Here is a 24,559-nt window from a genome sequence, read left to right as displayed (position 1 = left end):
AACCAACGAATTGTAAAAAGTTCTCAAAAATTCCTTTATCATTAAGATATGCCCCAGTTCTATAAAAAACTTGAGAATTTGTGGCCCTAATGCCATCATTGTGACTCACATCCTGAATATTAGGATCTGGATTGTCCAAAATCTCTAAAAGAAGTAGAAGCAGGAGCACTAGCTCTAAAGGGACTGAGTCGTTCACAGATGCAGCTCGTCCTCCAAACACTTCTCCCTGCTTCTCCTCTGTCACCAATTCGTCATTTGCTTTAGATTGTGGGAATCTACCAATAACAACATGCAAATCAAGTGCGAGGTGAAACTGCAAATTGGGGAAAGACCAAGGAGACGGCAGGCTGTGTGGAGCAGCTGGCAGCAGGAGGAAGGCGTTTACGAGGCCAGCCAGGTGCCAGCCGCGGAGAGCCAACACCAGCCGTACAGGAGCACCACAGGACAGTGGGTTCAGTACTAAGGTAAGAAGAGAAGCCTCAGGGAACCTGACGGCACTCCCAAACACGCTGGCAAAAGAGACTTGTTTTTGCAAAAGTAAAACGTGATTTAAAAAATAGTGCCAAAAGATATCCTTGATTTAGTGACATTATTTTAGTTGTCTAAGAATTAATGCATAATTGCAGTTAGTACCTAATTAGGCAAAATACACTTTAAGATTTTTTTCATTTAATTTTCCAGGGTAAATTCCTATGTTTTTTAGCCTATTTATTATGAATTTGGATTTGTTTTAAGAGTTCATAAAGATTATAGAGAAATAAATATGTATTTTCTCCACCATGGAAATACATAATGGGTATTTTTCACAATTTTTATTCTTTCCTCACAAAAATTTCAAATGTTCACGTCAGAAACGCTTCACCAGTAAAATATTAACTGTTTAGTTGAAGTTTAAATGAAACTCGGGAGACTAGGCGGAAACTAGACGGAAACAACGGGACAAGCTCTGCCAATGCTGCTAGTATCCAGCGAGGAAGCGAGGTGACGCCTTGGCAAGGAAACATACCTTGTGGATCAACTGAGAATAGTAATCCGAAACCCCGTCAAGGGTGGCACTGCCAAAAGTTCCTAGAAGTCGATTCCCACTATTAAACTGGCCACTGCCATAAGGAAGAAAGTGCGCAAAGTTCACTCCAATGATTGGTTCCATTAGAGGGAGCAGAGAGAGCTGCTATTGAAAAACACATTTGAGAGTAATCACACGGTAAACAAAACAGGGCGATTCTCAACTTTTCTAAGACCCGAGGCAACTTAGTCAAACAGGCTTGAGAAAAATAAGACTTAAAAATTTCAAGTATCAAAATGCTGGAATAAGTGAGACCACAGAATCTTTGAGATCCACCTCATAATGAGCTTCGTCCCTGTCTGTCTAAGGAGACGCTGCCAGTATCTAACGAGAAAACCCATTCTCATCTTTGCTCAACAGGAATCAGGGCGTGAACAGGCCAGGCAACCCGTGGCACTCTCGGGGCGTCTCCCACCTCAGTAACGACTGACCATAAGCTGGCCGGACAGCGCTGATGGGCGGGAGGCCGGCAGCTGCGCCTCTTTGCGTCCAGACTCACAAGGAATGCGGACGGCGCTCCCTGCGCTGAGCGGCTGCCCGGCAGCACCTGCCAGTGCGTTTACTGCGCTGTCAGTGCCAACAGGACACGCTGCAGTTCCGCAAACAGGAACTCCACTGGGTCCCTTGCTGAGATGTGTTACCCCTGCAACCCTCTACTTTGGGGGTGGAACTGCCCTGGAAGTTGTCACATCATGAATGGCTGACGGGCCGCGAGGGGAGGCTCACCTGCTTCAGGTGGGTAAAGGTGTCGCTGGCCGAGTCCGCGGCGTGCTTCTCCTCCTCCTTCCTCCGTTTCTTCGAGCGAGGGGCTGCCTTCTCCCCCGTCCTCTGGGTCCGTTTGCTTCGTGGTTTCTTGGTTTCACCTCCTCCTGCTTTTGGCAACGGGTTGTTGCCACAACCGAAGCCACCTTGCGCGTGCGCCCCCAGAGGTTGCTGATGTAATCGGAAAGGTTAAGAAGTGAGCGGACTGTTCACACGGGGTTTCCAGCGCGTGCTCATCGCTTCCACCCTGACACACTCCTCGCACGGACTAAAGGTGAGGGAGACGGGGGCATCGAATGCTCTGTTTCCTGAAGCGTCACCCCTTTCTTCTCACTACGCTCCAGTGTGCAGGTCAGTAGCCGCCCAGCTGGAGGGAAGGGCAGAGCTCCCGAGTCAGGACTACAAAGTGCACGAACGTCAACGTCTGCAACGTGGGTATGATAAATGGTACCTCAGGGCAAGTGGGCAGCACGGCCGACGCCGGGATGCAGTAAGGAGCCATTACCCTCGGTAACAAAGTGTCTGCCCTGCCACCCCCACGTGGACATGAGAATGTGACACAGCCCAAACCTTCAGACATACACGGTCACCCTCACCCCGCTTTTTACCTACTCTCCAGTGTGGACTTCACGCCACTGCCCTAGTGCCGACTCTGCGCTATACCCTGTATCGGGCACTGAGGCCAGAAAGAGCTCAGAAGCGGGGCGAGCCCTCAGGGAGCTGATTACTGGGGGGCCCCATACACAGGGCAACGTGAGCACAGGGCAGGAAGACGTGTTTGAGACCGGCGTCTGGAGAAGATGGTTCCAGAAATGAGTTTTCAAAGGTAACAAGACACTGGCCGGATGTAAAAGGGAAGGGGGAGTGGCGCCGGCGAGCATGGCAGCTTGTGGAGGGTGAGATCAGAAGGATGCTCAGGGACTGTGAGGTTCACTGTCCCAGGGGCAAAGGACGGGATGGAGAAGGCGGCTGGGGACCAACGGGACTGAGAAAGTATCAACCATTCACGGAAACGTACAAAAATGACACCAGCCTATCGGCTCAACACTCCTCCACCAACCGGCTGGACACGTGAGAGGAAAGGAAGCAGCAGCCGCTCGCCTAAAGCACGGACGGCCCTGTCCCACTAGACACCGTCAGCTCCGCTAAAAAATGGAAACGCAACGTGAGCAGCTCTGAGGGAAGCTGATGAACAGCAGGAACACACCACAGCTTCTAAAGGACAAGGTAGCAAGAGACCATTCCTGCGACCCAGGAACTCTGTCTGAGAACCTTCTCAATGACGGTCATCGAGATGCTGAAATCTCATACAGGTGCGTTTATAAGGAAGGTCTTCGCACACAGGGGAAAAAGGAAAGCAAACCCAAAGGGCAAACCACTGATGCATGGAAAATGACCCAGACAAGCTGGCTCCGGGTGCAGGATGCGCTCGGACAACATTGTTAATACACTGACGGGGGCTCCCGGCTGTCTGAGAGCCCCGGCAGTCGAAGGTCAGTGGAAACACCATTTTTCCCAGTAAAGATACACAGACATTCCTTCCTTGCTTTAGTCAGAGCCTGATGTGGGAGGGATCAGCTGACAGGCCCAGGTTACACCTGAAGGGCATCACCACGTCCCTGAGTTTTGAAAACCAGAGTAAACAAATCATCACTTAATACAGTTTATGGGTCTAAGTCAAAATGTGGGGTCCACAGAGACAAAACCAAGAAAATACAAACCGGTCCTGCCGAGTAAGACGGCTGCCCAATAGTGCTGAAGCAAACAGCACTGGCACCACCCTGCACCCGAATCCTAAAATTGGAAGCTAGTGAGCCGTTGCTGGCACGAGTCACACTTACCGGCCCTTCCGCGGGGTTCTGCCTCTCGGCCGGCTCGCTGTCCCTCGTGCCGTCCTCTCCTGGGCAAACAGCGCCCTCAGGTTTCTGGGTCGCAAGGGCGGTGGCCTTCTTGTTTTTCAGTAGGTGCTTCAACAGCTCGTTGCCCGAATCTCCTTTGGCAGCAGGTGCCCCGGCAGGGTGAGGAGGGCTCTGTCCCGAGGAGACGGGACAGACCACGGCCGTGTCTGCAGCCTGTCCCCCAGCCTGTCCCTCTGAGGGAGGCCCCTCGCAGCCCAGGGACCGCTCGGGCTCGGCCATCTCTGGGGTGACCTCCTCGGCGGAGGCAGGGGTGTCCGCGGGCCTCCTGTCGGCCTCTGCCGGGGCGCACGCGTGCGCATGTGCCGACCCTCGGGAGGGCTCGCCGGGGGGCAGGCTGCTCTCCAGGTCCGCGTGCTGCTGGGCCGCAGCCAGGCCAGGAGCCGATGGGCCACCTGCTCCCACCGGCTCAGGCTCTCCCTGTGGGGGAAGCGCCCCGGGCGTGTGCCCTGTGGGCGTGGAGGCAGTCTCGGAGACACTTGGGGTTGGCGGGGCGGCCGTGTCCGAGGGCGGCGTGGGCGGTGCTGCGGGCTCCGCGTCGTCTTCCTTCTTCTTTTTCCGTGTTCTCCTCCTCCTGCCCCTCTCCTCCTGCGCAACGTCCGGGTACAGCGGGAGAAGGGGCGGCGCCGCTCCGGGGTACCCGTGGCCGTGGGTGATGCCGGGGTCCTGGCCACAGGGGAGACCACTGCTGGCTCCTGGTGGTGCCGCGGGCAAGGCAGGAGAGAAAGGTGGCCTCACGGGGGGCTGCTGGAAGCCGGCCCCGGGGAGCCCGCCGTGTGCCTGCTTCCCGGGGTGGAAGGTTGGGCTCCCGCCAGGAATCGATGGCGAATCGGGGACAAATGAGGGGGGTCCTATCTGTCTTCGCTCGCCGGTCTGCATGAACGTTGGGGTGGGGGGTGAGTTAATAGGCCCTTGTTGCAAGCCCTGTGGCGGCAGAACCTGGCCCACCTGCTGCTGGTGCTGAGGAGACTGCTGCAGTGGCCGCGGGGGCTGCATGAAGTCACAAGGCAGGTCGGGGCTGTAGAAGGGGACTTGGGGCGCAGCCGGCCTTGCGCTCAGCTCAGGGCCGGGCAGGCCGTGCTGCTCCAGCTCCATCCTCTGCTGCAGCGCTCTCTGCCGGTCCACCTCCTGCATCAGCTGGATTCGCTGTCTCTCCTGCTGTTCCCGGAGACGCTCCTTCCGTTCCCGTTCTTGAAAACTTTCGCTGAAGGGGTTGTTGTCATCAAACTCCACGCGTGGAGGTGGGCCACTCTGCGGATTTGCACTGGGCATTGCCCCTGGGGCTGGTGTGCAAGTTTTCATTGGTAACTGGGCAACTGGAGGCTGGATCCGAGGAGGGTTGAGGGGGAGGTGAGCAGAGGCGCTAGGCGGCTGCCATCCAGGCAAGCTGGGCATCCGCGCGGGAGTGGTGTGGCCGGGAATGACAGCTGTGTGCTGCAGAGGCTGGGCCACCAGGGGGAAACCAGGCTGGCCCATGGTGGGCGGGGCAGCTCCAGGCAGGAGAGTTGGCTGGGGCGGCACCCTGGGCATGACGGTGGGTGGGGCCATTGCACACTGCTGCTGCTGCTGCTGCTGCTTGATCCGGTAGTCCTCCATCAGCTCGGCATGCTCCTTCTGCTGCTTCCGGATCTGCAAGAAGAGTTAAATCTCACGGGTGTGCACTGCAGGTGCGCGGCTAACACTGGCCAGGGCTCTGGGGGTGGGGTTATACTGAAGGTAGTTCCATTTTGTACAAGCAAAAACACTTTGCTTAGGCAATGGCAAAAACCACAAGCTGGATCGCTATGCATTACCTAAAGACTGCCAATCTTGTTTTAACAGGAGGATTTTTCTAACCATCTGTAAAATTTACTTACATATGAAATACCAAAAATAAATTAGAAATATTTTCTGAAATGAGTAGTAAGAAAACCTTACTGTGAAAGTCAAACTGGTTAACCTGCCCAAAATAAGGAAAATCTCCACAAGAATCAGCAAACTGGGACCCTTAGATGTGACATTAATACACGAGTTTAGAGTAACCGTGAGACGCAACCCAAACTTAACCACCTAAGCATGTTACTATTTCACTTCTTCAATATACAGAATGGCTTGACATGTTAGGATGAATTAGTAGCGTGTGGTCCATACCCTCCCCTCCAGGTTAAAAAGACTGGACTGGAAAACCCTGCCTTTAACAGCTAACACGCTCAAGTGATGATTTCTGAGATCTGTCCAAGGTCATGTTCTGAATCGTTCCTACCAGGGTCCTGACTGACCAGTGTCAGTTAACTCATTCCAAACTCCTCTGTGCCCTGTGCGAGGTGCCACAGACTCATCCCAACCAAGAAACCACCCAAGTCCTGGGGGCACATGGCCTCCCTGAGGGAGGTAGGAGGGAGGGGTGCTGGGCAAGTTCACATCCTTCACAATCACCCCATTTTTGGGTGTATATACATTATATCAGTAGTTCTAACAGATTTTCAGTTTCCCTAGCTCATGGGCACATTTTCTGCACATGATGGTTCTGACCTGCTCTCCAGTAGCTGTAACTTCTGTTGTATTTCCTTACGCTTCCTGACCAGTTTACTGGTTAGAACTGAGGAACTGCGATTGGCCTGGGTACACCTAGAGCAGTTCCTGGAAAACAGAAGGTGGTGGTCCCTGCCTTTCCCAGGACATTTAAAAATACTTTAAAAAACACTGCCAGCAACTGCTTATCTTGATGATATCACACTGCATTGCTGGCTACTCTACAGTAACAGAAGATGTGCCCACTGTCCAAGCACAAAATTAGCTTCTAAGTAGGACTTGATCATGGATATGCAAAAACCAAGCCCCCACCATACAGAAATACACTGGAGACAGTGAAAGTGCTAAAGTTACTTTATAAAGAAATACCCACCCTTAAAAGGACATTTACTTATAATAAGCACAAACCCAGAGGGTAAATTTAAAGAGAAAAGAAACCTCTCATTCTGGATTAGTCCTAGTTTTCATAACAGATATTATAATCACCTTATTGATGGTAGCTATAGCTTGGAGATAAGTTATCTGAATCGAAACCCCTAATTCAAGTCAGTATGAGGGAACATGTCACCTACCCCTGCGATGACCCACAGGTTCTTCACATGCACAATGGTGATAACACTCACCTCCTCAGAAGGCAGTAGAGAAGGTTGTTTACTAGAGTGAGTGTTCATTACACAGCACTCGGTTTCTGTCAATCTACTCTGAAAGCCTCCCTTTCTACTATTAACATTTAAATTACTTTTCAATTTTATAAGTTAAAATTGACAGAAGCAAAGGTGACTTTTTGGGTGTACAATCCTATGAACGTTAACACACACAGACATCAGTGTAGCCACTGCCACAATCAAAACACAGAAACTTCCCTCCTACTACACCCCCACCCTTGCAGTCACGCCTTCCTCCCCCATCCCTTGGCCCTGGAAACCACTATTGTCCATCTTTATAACTCAGTCATTTCAAGAACGTCATACAAATGGAGTCAGCAGTAACGTTTTGGGATTAGCTTCTCTTACTCGGATAATGCTCTCGAGGCCCATCCACGCCGTTCTTCCTCATTGCTGTGTAGTGCTCCACTATCCACTACATGGATACACCACTCTGACCATGCACCACTGAAGGATACCTGGGTTGTTCCCAGTTTCTGGTGACTACGAATAGAACTGCTATAAATATTCATGAACAAGCTTTTGTGTGAACCCAAGTTTTAATTCACTTGGGTAAATATCTAGGGGTGGGCTCTTAGTCCATTTTGAACAGTTACTGTTTTATTTTACATAAAAATTTAAAATTTTACTTTTTAAATATAATTGTTATTTCAATATGAGCATTTTGAGAAATGTGGTTTGTAATGGAAGAAAACAGCAGAATAGTTTCATTTTTTAGGAATGAGTACTTTTCATGAAATATATCAATGTGTTTTAGAAATACTAATAATATACCCTGACAAAACACCAGGATCAGTCAACTGCTACACCTGAAATTTCACTAGAAATCAGGGAACCAAAGGCAACGGTCAAGGAAAGGTCAACTCCAAATAAACAAATACCTCTGGGGCTAATTCGCACTGCCCCCTGAACCCCGGGGTGCACTGAGCTCTGTGCTCAGGAGCGCTGAGGGCCCCGCGGAGTGAGTCCTCAGGCAGGGAAGGCGCCTGAGCCTCCCGGCTGCCCCAGGTGTCTACCAGAGCATGGGAACGGTGCCTCCCGGTCAGGACTGTGAGAAGCAGCCTCTTCAGTTCCACTTACAGTAAGTCCATGCCGTGTGACCACCGCTCCAGGGAAAGACGGGGCCGTCGCTTCTTCAGTCAGCGAGAGCCCCAAGCTGCTCCCCGCACCTGCCCCGCGCGTCAGCCCTCGCGGCCCCCGGCCGCCCGTACCTGCTCCAGCTGCTTCTGGACCATGCTCTGCTGCTCGGTGACGTGCTTGAGCTGCTCGGCGTCCTCCTCGGGGAACTCGCGCCCGGCCTTCTTGGCGGTGCGCTGCTTGGCGGAGAGCGCCTTCTTTGATTTCCTGTGCGCGCCGATCTGCTCTTCGAGGTATTTCTGCTGCATCTGGAGCAGCTGCTGGGTCTCCTGCAGCCACTCCTCGTACTGCTTACGCTGCGAGTCATCTGAGGGAAAATGAAAAATTCAGCTGTGTTAATTTCCGGAAGAGCCCAACAATACAAAAGCTACACAAACGCACTTTTACCGGGACCTTGCAATAGGTATTCTGAAAACACCATGCTAAACGTTAGACCATAATGTAACTACAAAGTAGGAGGTTTTAGAAAAATATTTGAGAAAACCAAAGAAAGCGTGTCTTTACGACACAGGCTAACTTCATACTTGTCCAGACTATGAATCCAGTCTCTGAAAGCAGAAGACTTTTACCTAACGGTTAAAACAACCTACTGAACTATCAAGTCCTCTAACCCACTGTGTATCTCGTTAAGTCACGTTTACAGACTTTGAAGAGACAAAGTAAGACGTGTGTATTCCATTAAGGTCCAGAGCATGGGCTAAATATTTCCACGCTAATTCCCCTAAGTTTTATAAGGTTTTCCCTATTTCTCAATAGTAGAAATATGTCCTAAACTGAGGGGGAGGGAACCGAGAATGTCTTAGAAAGGACCAATGTGAAGTCTGTGTTTCATAAAGGAAACCTCTAAGTTAAAAATGCTGGTAATTTTTAAGAATTCTGTGACGCAGAACTTCCATAGATAAGCAGAGGGAGGGAGTAATTAACCCAGTGAAATCTTTTCTACATTTACGACGGTCACTGATATCGCCCCAAAATAGTTGTATCTCTTTGTCTCGCACCAACAGTCCTCCTCTATGCTTTCAGGGCACTTTACTTCACTGATCCCAAGTCAAAAAAAAAAGTGATCTCACAGTAGTGAAATTCAGAATATACCTTTTCGACTCACTATAAGACAAAGAAATAAATCAATACAATTCCAGGATGGACATTAGCTGGAAAATTACACCAATGGAAACAGCATATTGTCATACAATCAGAATGCAACCAAAGCCGATGGGCACAGTAAAGCCAGAAAAAGCCAGTTGGTCACAGCAGTTTGTCTTTAATGCGAAACATGTTCAAATTACGATGGTAATTAACTCAGGTGATTTCAAAGGGCCGGACTCTGGGTTTGGTCCTAAACCCAGAAGTCCCAGGACATGTAAGGACTTGAAATCTAGTCTAAATTTGAAGGGCATTTTCTAAGAACAGGCTTTTTCACAAGGTTCAAAAGTTCTGCTTCTGGTAGAATGAGACCTACCGCAAGGAAAGCCTTTCTGGTTTCTGGAACCAGGAGAGCAGAGGTGAGCAAAATGAAAAATAATGGTGAAAAAAAAAGTTAGCTAAACAGTCCGAAGATTTCAGAAAGGTTCAGTTTGGGGAGAACTTTAAACACTATCCTGAACCGCCTCGGGACCCCGGAGGTAACTCAGGAGGACTCAGTGGCGTCCTGCAGCCTTGCCCTGCACACCATGCTGCTAACCCAACGGGCTTCTAAGCACATTCCCTATGTCGTTCCCATTTAGTGTCCTTGTCACTGAGGCAGACAGTCATTAGAGCAAGAAGAGGTTTAACTCTACAGATTGTAAAGTGCCTGATCTATATATAAAAAAACAAACAAAAAAACAAAACAGCAACAATATTGAAGAGCGCAGGGACGATGATTTTTCTGTATTAAAATATTTATCTAACTATAATTTTTCATGCAGAGGAAAAAAGCAATGAAAATACATGCCTTGAAGAAAAGACGCCAAATAAGGTTTCATAAAGGATGAGGGCACTCAGACTTAACACACCTACACTAGCTCCAAGTTTTTAGAACACAGAGCAAACAAGCAATCCCCAGAGAACAGGTAACTTATTAGATTTATACTTACTGACAAAGCCTGGACCAAAATTTGGAGGATTAGGCCTAGAAAGCTGATGTGTTATACTGCCATCCTAAAATGAGTAAAATTTACAAATAGGTTTATTCCACATTTCAGTTAAAGGGGAAAAACTTTTTTTAAAAAAGAGAAAGAAATGGAAGGGGGAAAAACCCTTTAATATCCTAAGACATCTTTAAAGCTCTCCTTTTAATAAAAAGTAGATGAACTGAGTAGTGACAATCTATTTTCTGAAAATTTTAAACTATGTCTGAACTGTTTCATTTTGTAGATTTCAACTGGAAAACAATTATGTTTGAGGTGAGGGATTATCCATCAGAAATACAATAGTAGGGCAAATCAAATACTGTCTGCACATAGCTAGAGATCATGTAAAACCCCACTTTTTGGTGAAATCTACCTGGTCTCTTCTGCAATTAAGACATAACCATAGGTTGTGGACTGACTAAATTCCACTCCACAGCACACAGTTATATTTATAAACAAAAGCTGTTGTCTCTAACATGTACAGATAATAAAACAAATGTACGCTAATTGAAAATATTAGTCTAATTTTTTAAATAGATGCTGTTTCTTCCAGGGTGACTGAATAAAGTTTTTAATCTCACAATTCCCTGGCAACAATCTAGTATGTTTCACTTTGAGAAACCATTTATTTAGTCGTTACAAGTTCTGTTAGATGTGAGCTGTACACAGTTAACAAATATAAAAGACACTAACAGCCAGAATGTTCTACATGTAACCCTTATGCTGCAAGGCAGTTGGGGACCATGTGACAGGTCAGAAAATGCAGGTCACAGAATGTGTAACAATGTTGCACAGGAGATTCAGAGTGGAACTGAGTTTTTGTAAAAATTAATTTATGAAGCCTATGCTTTTTCTACTGCCTAAGATGTTCTCTCTTCTTTTAATAATAAAAAGAACATAGTTATCAGCATAATAAAGCTAAAGCACAACTAGCTGGGCAGAAAAGAAAATTCTGCAAAGACATGTAGTAGGTAGTTTAATAGGTAGCTTTCTTTTTTTTTAATCTAGGTAGATACTTGAAAAAAAATCATTGAAGAAAATGCTGTATGAGATGAGCAGTTAGTTCTATTTTCCCCAACATTGCCTGACACTAAATATTTATATATTTATCCTTAGAGCTGATGATCATGAATGGTGAATATTCAAAAAACTAAATTATTCCAAGGAAAAGATAGAAGACGACTATATCTAAATAGAACGATTATAATCAGTATTTTCTACTGTTTATAGCAGATTTATGTTTTTAAAATAATGAATTAAATCCAAAATAAAGGACATGAAAATGTCTTTGTGGAGTTAAATAAAAACTAGGAGAGATTAGCCAAAGAACATATATGCACAGCCCATGGACATGGACACAGACAATGTGGTGAAGGCAGGGTGGAGTGAGGGGTGGGGGTGCTGAGTGGGGAGGGGCATCTGTAAAATTGCTCACAATTAAATAAATAAATAAATAAATAAATAAATGCAAAACCAAAAAAACCTAAGCATCTAGCTTCCCTCCAAGTGACTTTCTACCCTTAAATACACACATCCTTTTAAGAAACTGGGGTCCATTTTAATCGTAAAAAACCAATCTTTATTTCTGCTGAGCTGGTATCTAAGGTCCTGTGACTTTCTGGAAGTGGCCTTACTGGGCAGAGAGGTCTGGACGGAACAGGAGAGCGAGGTTCTGGAGGGGCTGGTGACGATACCTGAGGAATGGCCTGTGGCAGGAGAGTCTGGCCGTCACCCGTCTGCGCTCCAGTCACCGACTGGCCCATGAAGGGGAACCTGTGAATGGGAAGCACTAGGCATCATATGACGAGCATTTGTGAGCAAAGTTACTTTAAGTGCTTAACACTGTTTGCTTCCAGGGAAGAAAGAGAATGGCTACGTCTCTGTGGCCGAGGACATTTGCTAACGCCCGTTTTCTGCGTGCCAACCCCGTTTAACCCTCCCCCACCCTCCAGGAAGCGGGGCCTCTTCCCGCGGACCTGACTCATGATCAAAGTCAGAGACGTCAGGTCACTCTCCCCACGACGGGGGAGCCGAGGTAGGCCGGCCACGCCAGAGCTGTTCCACTGTTCATGCTTCATTATACCTTACCATACAATCAATCAATCCTTTCGGATAAAAAAAAAAATCTAAAGAAATAGATTACACATATTCTAAGAGAATTATTTCTTCTTCCAATCTTTATTTTTTAAAATGTCTTTTCTGAAGTAAAATTAAAAATAATAGGGAACTTATTCTGTATTCTAAAGATGCATCTCTCTCAATTAGGAAGTTTCACACATTTTGGTACATTTTTATATCTAACGTTAAAGCAAATTAAAAATTGGTCACAGATAAAGAAAAAGTCTACAAGGTTGAAACTATTTGGCCATTATTTTCATTTACCTATCCTCTCTGCCCGCTACAGCCTGGGCAGGAACGACCTCTTAATTCAAACAACACTATTACCCCCAGTCAGCATGTCACACTTCAAGCACTCAGGAGAACAGCAAACCCTATGCCTAATATGTGACTAATATCTCTAATTCCTAGAGGTACAAGGTACAATGCTGAACCAGCAGGAGTTTTAATTCTGAAGCCCATCTTTTAAACTAAATGTTATTTTGACTACAGACAGCAAACTACAGTATTAGCAGTAGCATGACTCTGTTACCAATAGAACTCACGTTACTTTCCTAACAACAGTTGCTGCACGTACCTAATACGGCTCATTTAGATTCATCATTACTTTGAAATTGTGGTAATTACTAGATCTACTGCTAAATTTGTTAATGCATAAAGAAGCATATGTACCATAATTTTTAAACGTAAATAACTATGTTTAAAATCTGACTGATTTCCTTCGTAGCACTATGTTTCTGGTTTTGCATACAAAATGTTAACCCTAAAGGTACATGACATAAGGAAGAACCCATGATAGAGAAATAGTGTGAATAAATGCTGTGCGACACTGCAAGTCTCTACTTTCATCTCAACAATACCTCTCACCCATTTCCAAACTATCTCAACCTTTAAGGATTCCTAATTTATCAGAATGTCTATTAAATTCATGCAGGTTTTACATTCGATTCCATAATCAGCCTCTCCATAAAAAGTTGTTTGAAAAGACAATGAGGCTAAACTGAGGTTGTATCCCTCTATGGACAGAGGCTGTCAGACGACAATCTACGTAAGAGCCATGCACGTGCTCGCCAACGACAGACAGACCAGTGCCGTCTGCAGATATCCTGACTCAGTGGGTCTGGTGGGAGTAACTGAACATGTGTTTTCAAAAACCACAAAATAATTCGGACGGTGGTCCATGATCAAAACTTAAGACACTGCCCTGAGGTTAATATCCTTTAGGGGGCACACATACTCTAATTCCAGGAATTCAGATGGTCAAACACCTCTCACAATCCTCTTTAATGCGTAATTTCCATTTGTCTGCTAATGGTGAAAAATAATACAAATTCTCCAGCTGCTGACCTTCAAATGCCCTCTTCTCTCCTCCTCTTGACGTCATTTTCTGATTCAAGTTCAGTTTGGGGGCATTCACTCTACGGCCTGACTCACTCAGCCCCTCTATTGAAATGTCCCACATTTTCCTCTGCACTGTTCCTTTGATGGAATAAAAAATATTCACAGGCTTATATCAACCACCACCTCATCTCCACAGAGAACAGTCTGACTCCAACTTCCCGGCTCACCTTCCCACCTTCCTTAGGAGGAAAGGTCTCCGTCCCAAGCAGCTCTTCATGAGCAGTAGCTATTCTAAAGGCACTTAAAGGAACATGCGCTTAAAACGCTGATTTCCTGATCAATCAAGTCAACCTTCCAAACCTTCCTATGTTGTTTCACTATGTTTACCCTGGAACTAAGAAAAATGAAGTACTCCCATTTAATCATATCCGGCCAACGTCACGACAAACAAATCCTGTTCCTTCCTGGAACATAGGTTCTTGAGTTACTACATATTCTTTGGAGGAACCAGGAATAACCTCACGCCTGTCTTAGCGCAGAGGAAGAATCAAAAACGTCACCTACCTGTTCATGACCATTGGTGGCATGCCCATGTTGTTCTGTGCCATTACTTTATTGATGCCTTTAAGGGCCACCATTTTGGCTTTCATGATAGGATCTGTGATTGCATCAAAATCTAAAGAAATAGATGTTAAAGTTACTTATTTCACAGGACTTGGTTCAAGTTACACTTAGGTCGTGTAACTGTCACACACGTTATATAACTAATAGACTCTAATTCCTTATTAATCAATAACCAATACCACGGGCTCCTAGGTCAGGTGAGGAATGGTGAGTTGTGAAGAACCTCAGCCGAATTCAGTCACATCTCAGGGACCCATCACCAAAGCAAGAATGAAACAGGAAGATCAAACTCAAAGGGAGTATCAGCAAAAACCTAAAGCACCGAGGTTCCTTTTCATCCAAACTTTTACATGCTGATCAAACTGCTTCTTTAGTACAGTTAACAGCATGAGGAGTTGCAGTTATTTCCAATACCAAGGAATCCTACCAAATTAGTTAACACCCTCCTAGGGGAAAATGTATCAATTTCTTGAGGACGTATCCCTGTGATGAGGACAGGCGACAGGCTACTTCCTGAGAAGAGATGGGCCCATATGATGAAAGCGGTAACGCAGACAGGACAGTTTTATTGCTTAGAGGAAAGTTTGCCTCAGACACGCGCCCTCCCTTTGCTAATTCCTACTCTTAGGGACACTCAGGTAATCTGAATGCACTGCTGTTTGGTGGATTGTTTTTCCCCCCAAATTAGTCAGCTTTTAGAAATAAGTTAAAGAGCTTTAAATAACAAAAAACAGCCACGCACTTATTGTACACAAATGGACATTAAGAAATCTATGTCTCTCATAATTTCTTTAAATTCAACGCCTCTGAAAATACATGATAACAATGGTTAAAAGGAACTAAAAAGAAGGCTCCTGTTAAACAATAACCTACAAAGAACTGAGGTCAGACTCAAGAGTTTTGAACCTCCTGATTGACCTGGGAGGAACCTAAAACTCTTAATCACTATGTGACCCTCGGTGCTCTAGTCCACACATAATGTCAACACTGACACCTTACAAACACAATGAACACCACCACCCTGAGGCCCACCATGATTCCTACCGATGTTGGGGAAGAAGGGGTCCGAGCGCTGCCGGATCATGGCCTGCATCTGCCTCTGCTGCTGCTGCTCCTGCCTCTCTTGGTCCAGAAGGTCCTGCAGAAGCAGAGGCTGTTCCTCAAGGAGGAGGGGCCTCTCTCTGCCCTGCTGGGCGAGTGTTGGAGGGACCATCAACGGCTGGGGCCCAGACAAGCCACCAGCCCCAGACTGACCGGGCAGAGGCACAGTTTGATTTGCAGGTTTTCCTGTCCCGAAACCATGATTAACTGCTGCCTGACCCTGGAGAAATCCCGGATTCACCTGCACGCCCTGAGGAAAAGCATGGTTTACCCGAGGAACACCCGTCACGTTAGAATTCACGGCGTTATCCAAAACATGGCCAGGCGGTGTCACCATAGGAGGTGGCAAACCCGGCATGTGACTGGGTGGCGAAGCTGGCAGCGTTGGAGCCGGAGACCCCAATGGCCTCATGTCTGTAGTATCCGGTTTTTCATTAGCAAGTAAACTAGAAAGAACCGGAGTCGAGGCAGTTACACTGCAGGAGTTGGCTGCGTGGTCGGCGGGCGGGGGCGGGGGCGCGGATCCGTGAGCAGCCCCCGAGCTGGGGCCGGCGGCCTCGCGGTGAGCCCTCTGGTCAGGCGGGTCGGCGTCGCCGCCCGGCCCATCTGCATGAGCGGCAGCCTGGGAGCAGGGAGTGTCGGCATGGTCTTGACCCTCGCTGCTCCTCTCCCCTTCACACCTGGCTTCCCCTTTGGAATCTGGAGACAGTACTTCTGTTTTTATCTCACTGGTAACAGAGGATTTCTTCCATGGGGAATGTTTATCAGGAGAAACCACAGTTTTCTCTTCTTGCTTTTTCTTTGGTTCAGCAGATACACACTGACTATCTAACTTGTCTTCAATGGGGACGTTAAGGTCTAGCTCCTCGTTAAACACGCTTTTCTTATCTACAAGGTCAAGTTCTGGGTCTGTGTAAGCAATGATATCAAATTTCCCTGACCTTAAGAAGTAGTCCAGGTTGGGGTCATTAGTTTCCAAATTACCTAAAGTGTCCAATTCGTCTCCCTTGCCATCCTCCGTATCCAGATTTAAATTCTCAAGGTCTTCATCATCCAAGTCTTTGACCTCAACCCCCTCGAGGTCTTTAACGTCCAGCTCTTTCACAGATGGGTCATCAGAATCGAGTTTTTCTTCAAGACCATCGGAAGACTGGGCAGTGACCTGTAAATTATCTGACGGCGTTTCAACTGGTGCGGACGATGACAAAGGGGCCTCTGAAAACTCTCCACCTAAGGGATGACTCAGGGACCTCATGACCATAGAAGGTGCATGGACAGGATGGCCTTGCTCTGGCTGAGAGGGTGGCACCTGTTCCAAATTTGGATGCACAGGCAGCTGACTGGGTAGACCATGGGGAGGGCGTCGCATGGGGTCTGTGTGTCTGGGGCCGGGAAAGTCCGGCCGGGGAATGAAGTTCCCGTGTCGCGGGTGAGCAGGTGCCTCTAGAACGTTGCCGGGAGAGGCAGAGAAGGGCAGCCGCGGCCGTCCGTCCGGGGCCCTGTGCCGCAGCTCGATGAACGCATGGCCCAGTAGGTTATGCTGCTGGACCGGCAGACCCTGGGGTGGGAAATGCGGAGCAAGACCCACTGGGTTATTCACTTGCGAGTTACTTAAAGGCCTGGGGGTGTCCACAGACATTGACCTTCTCAGCTGTGGGGGAACTCCAGGTGCTTGCATTTGCTGAGGCGGCAGGAGGAAGCGTTCCTGACCCGACAGGGTACCATGACTACCTCCTGGATATCCAAATCTACGTGGAAAAAGCAAATAGGAAGCACTAAGTATCACATTAAATACAGGAATAGGTTGAGGATAGGAAAAGTTTTAGGTTAAACTCAGATACAAATGTTGCCAAATACAATGACTCAGGAAAGACAATATTATCTAGTTTGAAAGCACTGCTAAAGTATCCACACGCACATGAATTTTTGCTAAGTAAACCCGTAATGTACACTCAACACCCTGTATCTGAGCTCTAAAGACAGGTGCTTCACAGACAACGTAATGAAGGCAAAGGAACAGCCGAAAGCAGATGGAATCAACTGTTCAGAACTAAAGTGTAACACTCGTGGAGCTGAGCAGGAGTCCATTTCTTCTGCATTTAGGGGGCTCTACTGAGGAAGTAGATTGTGGGAGGGTGGGGAGGGTGCTTGAATCAAGGGAGGAGCTCTCACAAATTGTACTGGAGGGACTTATGGGCCTCTGTACATAGAAGACAAAGGCAGGTGGCTGGAGGGACTAACCTATCTGCGTGGAGGGAGGGAGGACAGGAGGGAAGACAGGAGGGAGGATGGGAGGGAGGAAGAGGCAGACTAATAGGCGTCATCTGTAAACATTTAGCAAATGATTGTAAGACTACCTTTATTGTATATCCTGTACCTCATTCTAGAAAACGAAAGGTGATTTACAAGTAAATAGGAAATAGAACAGGCACACATTAAAATCGAGGAGGAAGGAAAAGGGAAATAAGCATAAGCCTGACATGGAGGCAGGGATCGGACTGAGAAACACCTCTGATGAAACTGAAAGCCTGTCTTAACCATCTCCTCAGTGTACCTGGGGCGTGTGTTTGGCTTTGACCTTCCCACCATCTACTTCAGAAACAAACAAACAAAAGACACCCCACTAACTTTATAACCACGTGGAAACCTCCACGAAGAGTCACAATGTAAACTACAATACAAAGTTGGGGGAGAGGAGAATCCTCACTCATCAAGCCGGAGGGGCTCCGAATGTGGTGGTTACGTTGTAGATTTATGCAATGCCAGCACGGTCAATACTTAGTGACAAAGGGGTCTTCCTTAAAAGTAGGAAAAATCCATTGGATCATAAAAATTTGAGTCAGTTATTTGCAAGGAAGTCCAACTGCAAAACTGGTGAGGTTTGAGGTGAGGGCAGGGAAAGAAACAGTCTACTGTCCTTAAGATAGGCAGGTCAAAACCACTTCCCCAAGGGTGCCCAGAGTGTAGATTTAGTTCTAAAACCTCCAAGGAATGCACACAGTGCTCTGTGTTTTGACAGACTTATCTATGGTTTATTTTTATTTCTATGTAATTCATTGTAGTCCTTCCGGACCTCAAATTTCAAAAGTCTGGACTATTTTCAAACAAAATTCTTCTTTCTAAAGGTAACAAGGGAAAATGAGGAAGTAATTTCCAAAAAAGAGAAAAGCCAGCCTTGGCTGGGTGTGGCTCAGTTGGTTGAGTGTAACCCTGGGTGTCACAAGGTTTCAGGCTCAATTCCGTCAGGGTGTGTGCAGGAGGCAATCGATCCCTGCTTCTCTCTCACATCAATGTTTCTCTCTCTGCCCCACTCCCATCCTCTCTCTCTCAAATCAATTTAAAAAATGTGTGTGTTTGTGTGTGTAGATATGTGTTTAAAAAAATCCAGGCAATATAAAGATATAAGGTATAAACTATCAACTTATAATTTTCCCTGATAACCACTGTCAACATGTTGGATATATCACTCAAGACGTACTTATGCAATTACGTAGTTTTATACAAATGAAATTATGTTGTTTAGTCTGTTTTTCCCACCCAATGAGTCGTAAATATCTTTATCAATAATTAATGGCTCTCTTGTATGCCACAATATAGACATGCCAGAATATATTTAACCAATTTTTTTCTGAGCCTTATGCTCCTCAATCTCTAAGTATAACTGAACCGATGTAAAGATCTTATAAAACATCTGCAGTGCAGAGAATAGTTCTTCACACACAGTAAATGTTCAGTGTTAGCATTGCTGTTATTTACTGCTACTACAGATGGATACTTAGACTGTTTCTACTGGTTTTTTTTTAAATTTATAACTAATGGTTAAAAGAATAACCTTGAATATATTTCCATGGACACCTGCACAATTGTATGCGGAAATTTCTAAGTGAAACTTCCTATAAGTCAAGAGGTACTGTACTGCCAAACTCTCCATGGTTGACCCAACCGACACATCCATCAAACTTTACCACATTACCCGTTTTTCCTATTATCAAGCATTAAATATTTTCCAATCTAAATAAAAACTCAAACTCAGTAATTTCTTTTTTAAATCCATGACCTCTCATGAGTGGAAATAACACCAGTTATATCTCAGAGGGAAATAACCAGTAAAAAGCAGTAACAACTTGACTACAAGTAACTTCTAACTGCAATTTAAACCTGGCAGGAAATAAAGTGTGTTACCTAAATCCATGAGGTCTCATCCCCACACCAGCAACATCGGGAGGATAGGGTCCACGTGGGCCCTTTGGGAAGACAGCATATCTAGGTCCTAGTGGAGGGACAGCAGGTGACCTGGTGCTCCCAGGATAGGGGGGCGGAGGCCTGGAGAAAGCCTGGCTGACGCTCTCTGGCTGCCAGTGCTGCAGGGGGCCGGGGTGAGGCCCTGCAGCTGGATCCTGGGGCCCTTTCTCCTGTCGACTTGCCATCTTCTTCTGCTGTTGCTGCTGCAGAATGATTTCACGTAACTTCTGCCGCTGACGAAAAGAAACAAAAGTCACTGGGATTTCTGGTAACTAAACCCTAATGCACCCAATGTGTGACTGTGGTGATGCTTAAAATATCTTAATGCTGGCCCTGGCCGGGCAGCTTATTTGACTGAAGTGTCCTCCCGATACACCAACGTTGCGGGTTCCATCCTCGGTCAGGGCACATACAAGAGTCAACCAACGAATGCACAAGGAAGTGGAGCAACTAACTGATGTTTTTCTCTCTCAAGTCAGCCAATCAATAAATAAAAATTTTTAATATCTTAGTATTTTAAAGTTTGATGAAACACTAGTTACATAAACCTAACTATTCAATAGGTTATAAAACATAAGTTATTTGGGGCCTTTTCCTTGCCTCCCAACTATCACAAAACTGAATGATTTCATATCTAAGAATTCCCCTAAAAATTCACAAATATTGAAAATAGATACACAATAAATCCAACTGACTGGTGTTAATTTCACCACTTTCATTTTTCTTCTTTACAATATGACAAAGTCTACAGAAAATAAAACTGAATATCTGTGTAGAAATTACTCAGTTTGATGAAATGACTAGCTTTCTCAAATAATACACTGAAAACACCCGAGAACATGCAATGTGCTTACCTGTCTCAACTTATCTGCATCTGCTTGAGACATATTGACAGTGTTGTGTGTGTCAGTGACACCCGAGGTTGGTACTGGGCCAGGAAGTTGGGAGACACCGGAGAACTGCTGGCCTTGAGAATTCATGGAGGTGTTTGAAGGTGCACTGAAGTTCCCCTCGGACCCCGGCCGGGGCTGATCGGCAGCATCAGGAGCCACTTGACCTGCTCCAAACGCGTCAGCCTGAGGCCTCGGAGTCATCGGGGGCTGGTCGTAGGGATCTCGAGCAGCCGACGGGGAGACACGGCTGAAGGTGTCTCCAAGGCCAGGTCCCGGCGGCCCAGGTGTTTGGGCACAGGCATCGGGTGTCCTTGCCACAGGGCCGGGTAAGGCTGTGCCTCGACTCTGTGCTGCCTGCAGGAATGCATCCTGGCCCGGCATGAGGACAGGTCTTGTCACGGAGGACCGAGCAAACCCCTCTGAAACCCTCGGCCTCGGTGCTGCTGGTGGCTGAGAGTAAAACACAGAGGTACCAGGTCTCGGTGTCCCAGGAGCATGAGCGTACGGGTCAGAGTGCCTCTGACTCACTGCAGGTGTGACGAACAAATCTGCTTGTGCCGGTGGCCTTGGGGTTGGTGGCTGCTGACTATATGGATCAATCGTGGGGGGTCGGGGAGTTCCAGGAGGCTGAGCATAAGGGTCTGGATTGGAGCGAGATGGTCCTGAGGGTTGGGAATATGGATCCTGAGTTGTGGGCCTTGACATGGTTCCGGGCTGGGGGAAAGCCCTTGAGGGATGCGCGAAAGGCTCGCTCATCACGGGGTGTGGGGTGAGGGGAGGCTGGCTGTATGGATCGCTGGACTGGTTATGAGAAAAGTTGTCTGCAGGTCTTGGTGTCAGAGGAGGCCTTTCATAAGGGTCGATGGGCAGCCGCCGTGGTGCCTGCGACACTGATCCATAAGGGTCCTGGGAAGATGGAGGTGGCTGCATCGGGGTCTTAAATGGTCCAAGACCACTATCGAGGGGTGCAGGAGTCAACAAGGGCCGTGCATAGGCATCAGGGACCCGCTGTCTCTGAAACACATCTGCCCTGGGAGATGGTTTCGCAAAGTGATCACTGGCTCCAGCTGTGAGGGGCCCTTTTGCATTTTGTTCTTGAACTACAGGAGCCCGGGGCAGGCCCAAGGGTTTGGGGAACGGGTCTGTCGTCACAGGCCTGGGTGTGTCCGGAGGCTTTGCATAGGGGTCGCTACTTGTCGAGGAGGAAGAGGAGAAATCTCGGACGGGGGATGGCCTGTTGACCGCACTCTCGCTCATCTGAGGGGGCCTGGGTCCCGACGATAAAGATGCACAGCTTTCCACCATTGTCGAGTTCCTTCTGGAAAAGCTGTGGCCTCCAGGAGGAGGTCTCGGGGTACCAACCATTTTTGCGTAAGGATCCATTGGAGATGGTGGCCGGGAGTTAGAAGATCCAGGTGAGAATACCTGCGGTGAAGGTGGCTGAGACTGAGAGGGGCTCTCCGGGAGGGGACCCCGAGAGGGGGTGGCAGGAGGTGGCGGAGCCTGTGGCTTGACAAACACATCGTCCGCTGGGGTGGAGGTCGGGGTGCCAGGCAGCTGCTTTGTAAACAGGTCTTTATGGAATGACTGTGCAGGAGACATGCTTCCAGGGCCAGGCTGCGGGGTCAGGGGGCTCTGAATGCCACTGCTGGGCGTGTCCGAGCCAGATGGCGCCACAGGGGGCTGTGAGCCAAGTTGCTGCTGTTGCTGCTGCTGCTGCTGCTGCTCACACTTCACCTGCTCCAGCTTCTGTGAGGCCTCAATCTTGGCCTGCTGCTTGCTCTTCTGGCGCATTTGCTATTGGGTTTGGGCAGAGAAAGCAACCATGTGGGTCAGGAAGAGGGAACTGTCATGGGGGAGGTTGCTGCCTTTCTCTTGGAATTAACTCTCAATTCTGTTGAGAATGAATCTGCATGACATCATCAGTACCAGATGGTGCCCACCTTAGATTCAGTCTCCTAAACCCAAGACATTATGCCCCCGACCACCTAACTCAGGCCCAGGGCAGCAGCCTTCATGCATCTCAACAAACTTCCCAAAGCAGCTCACATATGCTTTACTGAGAAAGGAAAGTCTAATTTTAACCAAATTTTTATGTTCTAATACGAACTATGTTCTGAGATAACGACATAAATAGCTCTCTTCAGGCAAAAGTGCTATTTTAAAAAGCTAATCTTTTTTTAAAAAATGAAACATACCTGTCTAAATTTCCATTCCTGTTCATGCTCCGACTCTCTCTGCTTTAGCGGATCCTTAAAGAGATCCGAGTCGAGGCGGGAGCCGGGGTCGCCACTGTCTGGCTGCTGCTGCCTTTTCAGGGAGTCGTTTGACATCTGCACTTTGTTAATGCGCAACGCAGCCCTGTTGTCTCTGGCTTTTTGCTTTGAAAAAGGGATCAGAAAGTTATCTCCCAGTATATGTTAACAAGTTTTAGGAAATAAAAATAAAACTATGTTGATCTTTATCATATAAAAGCAAGAAAAAGTCGCATTAAACAGTTGAAACATAACCCCTTGGAGTCTGCAGCCTCCTATGTGAAGATCTGGACACTGCCCACCTCTCCCTCCTATAACCCTTGCTACCGTCTCTACCTGATCGGGAGAGAGAACCCAGGCGTAATCTAGTATTTTCAATCCTAATTGTCTCAACAGTGGAAAAATTCACAGCTTGTTCAGTTTAGAGAAAAGGAAACTATCAAATCAATCCTCCAAACTTAAAATCTGGAGTTTGAAGCTTAACATGGAAGAAAAATATCTCAATGCTGTCACTTACTCCGATGGGCCAAGTAAAAGCAAAGCACAGCGCTACCGACACATCAAAAATAGCTTCTGGCCGGCATGGCTCAGCAGCTGAGCATCCACCTAGGACCCAGGAGATCAGGGTTCGATTACTGGTCAGGGCACAGGCCCAGGTTGTGGGCTCCATCCCCAGTCGGGGGTGTGCAGGAGGCAGCCAATAAATGACTCTCATCATTGATGTTTCTCCCTCTCCTTCTATCTCTCTCTCCCTTTCCCTCCCCCTTCCTCTCTGAATTCAATAAAAACATATTTTAAAAGAAGAAAAAAACCCTTCTGTTCCATCTAAACACCTACTATCACTGACAACGTGTGCGCTGAGGGTCAAGTTGGAAAGGAACTGCGTGTACTCCTCAAAACAATGATGTCGATTTCGTACACTTTCAAACGAAAGCAAGGAGAGGTCCAGCCAATAATCTTAATTTGGCTCTTTGGGAAATAGCAATTCATCGTCTCAACGATGAATCTTACAAATACCCTAATGACTCTGGCAAAGTGCACGTCTCAAAAGCTCCTGAAAGGGGTCTGGATACGTTCCCTTCAAATTCCAGAGCGATTTTCTACTGGACTCCACACAAAAAGGGCCTACTGTAGAAGAAACAATGGCACAGGGATGCGGCCTCAAAATTTAGTGACCCTTTGAAGAGCTAAAACAATTCTGAAGTGAAATGAATTAAACATGCTCCTAAAATAACTTCAGTTCAATCTTCAGAATCCTGGTTCCATGAGCTGGCTTATAAAAATGCCACACTTTATGTTAAGGCATAAAGAGCTACGACGTCACTATGAAAACAAAGCTGTTTGCTGCACAAGCATTAACGTATGTTTTCTGCAATGGAAAATCTTTTCCTTAAGACAACAACAAGGCTCAGGTATTCTGTTCAAAGATGTAAAGCACAGGAGTTTTTTAAATACCACGTATGGTGCTCTTTCCTGGGAACTTGCTTTCCTCCACAGCTTGGCGATCTGCTTCACTCGAGTCGTCCAGTCTGCAACGAGAACACGGTGGGCCCGTTCACAGAGCCCACAAGGACGCAGCTCAGCAAAAAGGCTGGTGAACTCCTGACAGTGAGACACACTCTGGCTGGATTTTCAGAAGTGAGTATCCTATATTAAGTTCTCTGTACAGTACACGTTCAAGGCACACAGTAGGCTAAAAAACCATTTTCTAAATAAAGTGTTGCCTTGTTAACAATCTCGCATGTAGAGCTAGGAAGTTCTTAAATCAAAGGGGCTAAGCAGTCAAGTTAAATTTAAGCCAAATATTAGAAATCCCC

At 47.0% G+C, this 24,559-nt stretch overlaps 1 protein-coding gene across 13 annotated transcripts in view; it reads right to left on the bottom strand.

Annotated features, from left to right (window-relative positions):
• Nucleotides 1-24,559, bottom strand: part of KMT2C (lysine methyltransferase 2C) — a 181,885-nt gene that overhangs the window by 19,150 nt on the left and 138,176 nt on the right. For 7 of the 13 annotated variants that reach the window (XM_081147756.1, XM_081147762.1, XM_081147765.1 and 4 more), the window contains 12 exons: nt 24,198-24,271; nt 22,686-22,868; nt 20,449-22,284; nt 19,535-19,827; nt 15,296-17,100; nt 14,192-14,303; nt 11,863-11,941; nt 10,133-10,196; nt 8,132-8,364; nt 3,670-5,373; nt 1,793-1,999; nt 1,007-1,171 (listed from right to left, as the gene is read on the bottom strand). In XM_081147756.1, the coding sequence (XP_081003882.1) occupies nt 1,007-1,171; nt 1,793-1,999; nt 3,670-5,373; nt 8,132-8,364; nt 10,133-10,196; nt 11,863-11,941; nt 14,192-14,303; nt 15,296-17,100; nt 19,535-19,827; nt 20,449-22,284; nt 22,686-22,868; nt 24,198-24,271 (6,755 nt within the window). The remainder of the gene's footprint in view (nt 1-1,006; nt 1,172-1,792; nt 2,000-3,669; nt 5,374-8,131; nt 8,365-10,132; nt 10,197-11,862; nt 11,942-14,191; nt 14,304-15,295; nt 17,101-19,534; nt 19,828-20,448; nt 22,285-22,685; nt 22,869-24,197; nt 24,272-24,559) is intronic. The other 6 variants (XM_081147767.1, XM_081147768.1, XM_081147758.1 and 3 more) reach the window with 2 other exon arrangements.

Source organism: Miniopterus schreibersii (assembly GCF_964146895.1).
Source record: "Miniopterus schreibersii genome assembly, chromosome: 9".
In the NCBI taxonomy this organism is placed as follows: Eukaryota; Metazoa; Chordata; class Mammalia; order Chiroptera; family Miniopteridae; genus Miniopterus; species Miniopterus schreibersii.
This window is presented reverse-complemented; position numbering and strand designations above follow the sequence as displayed.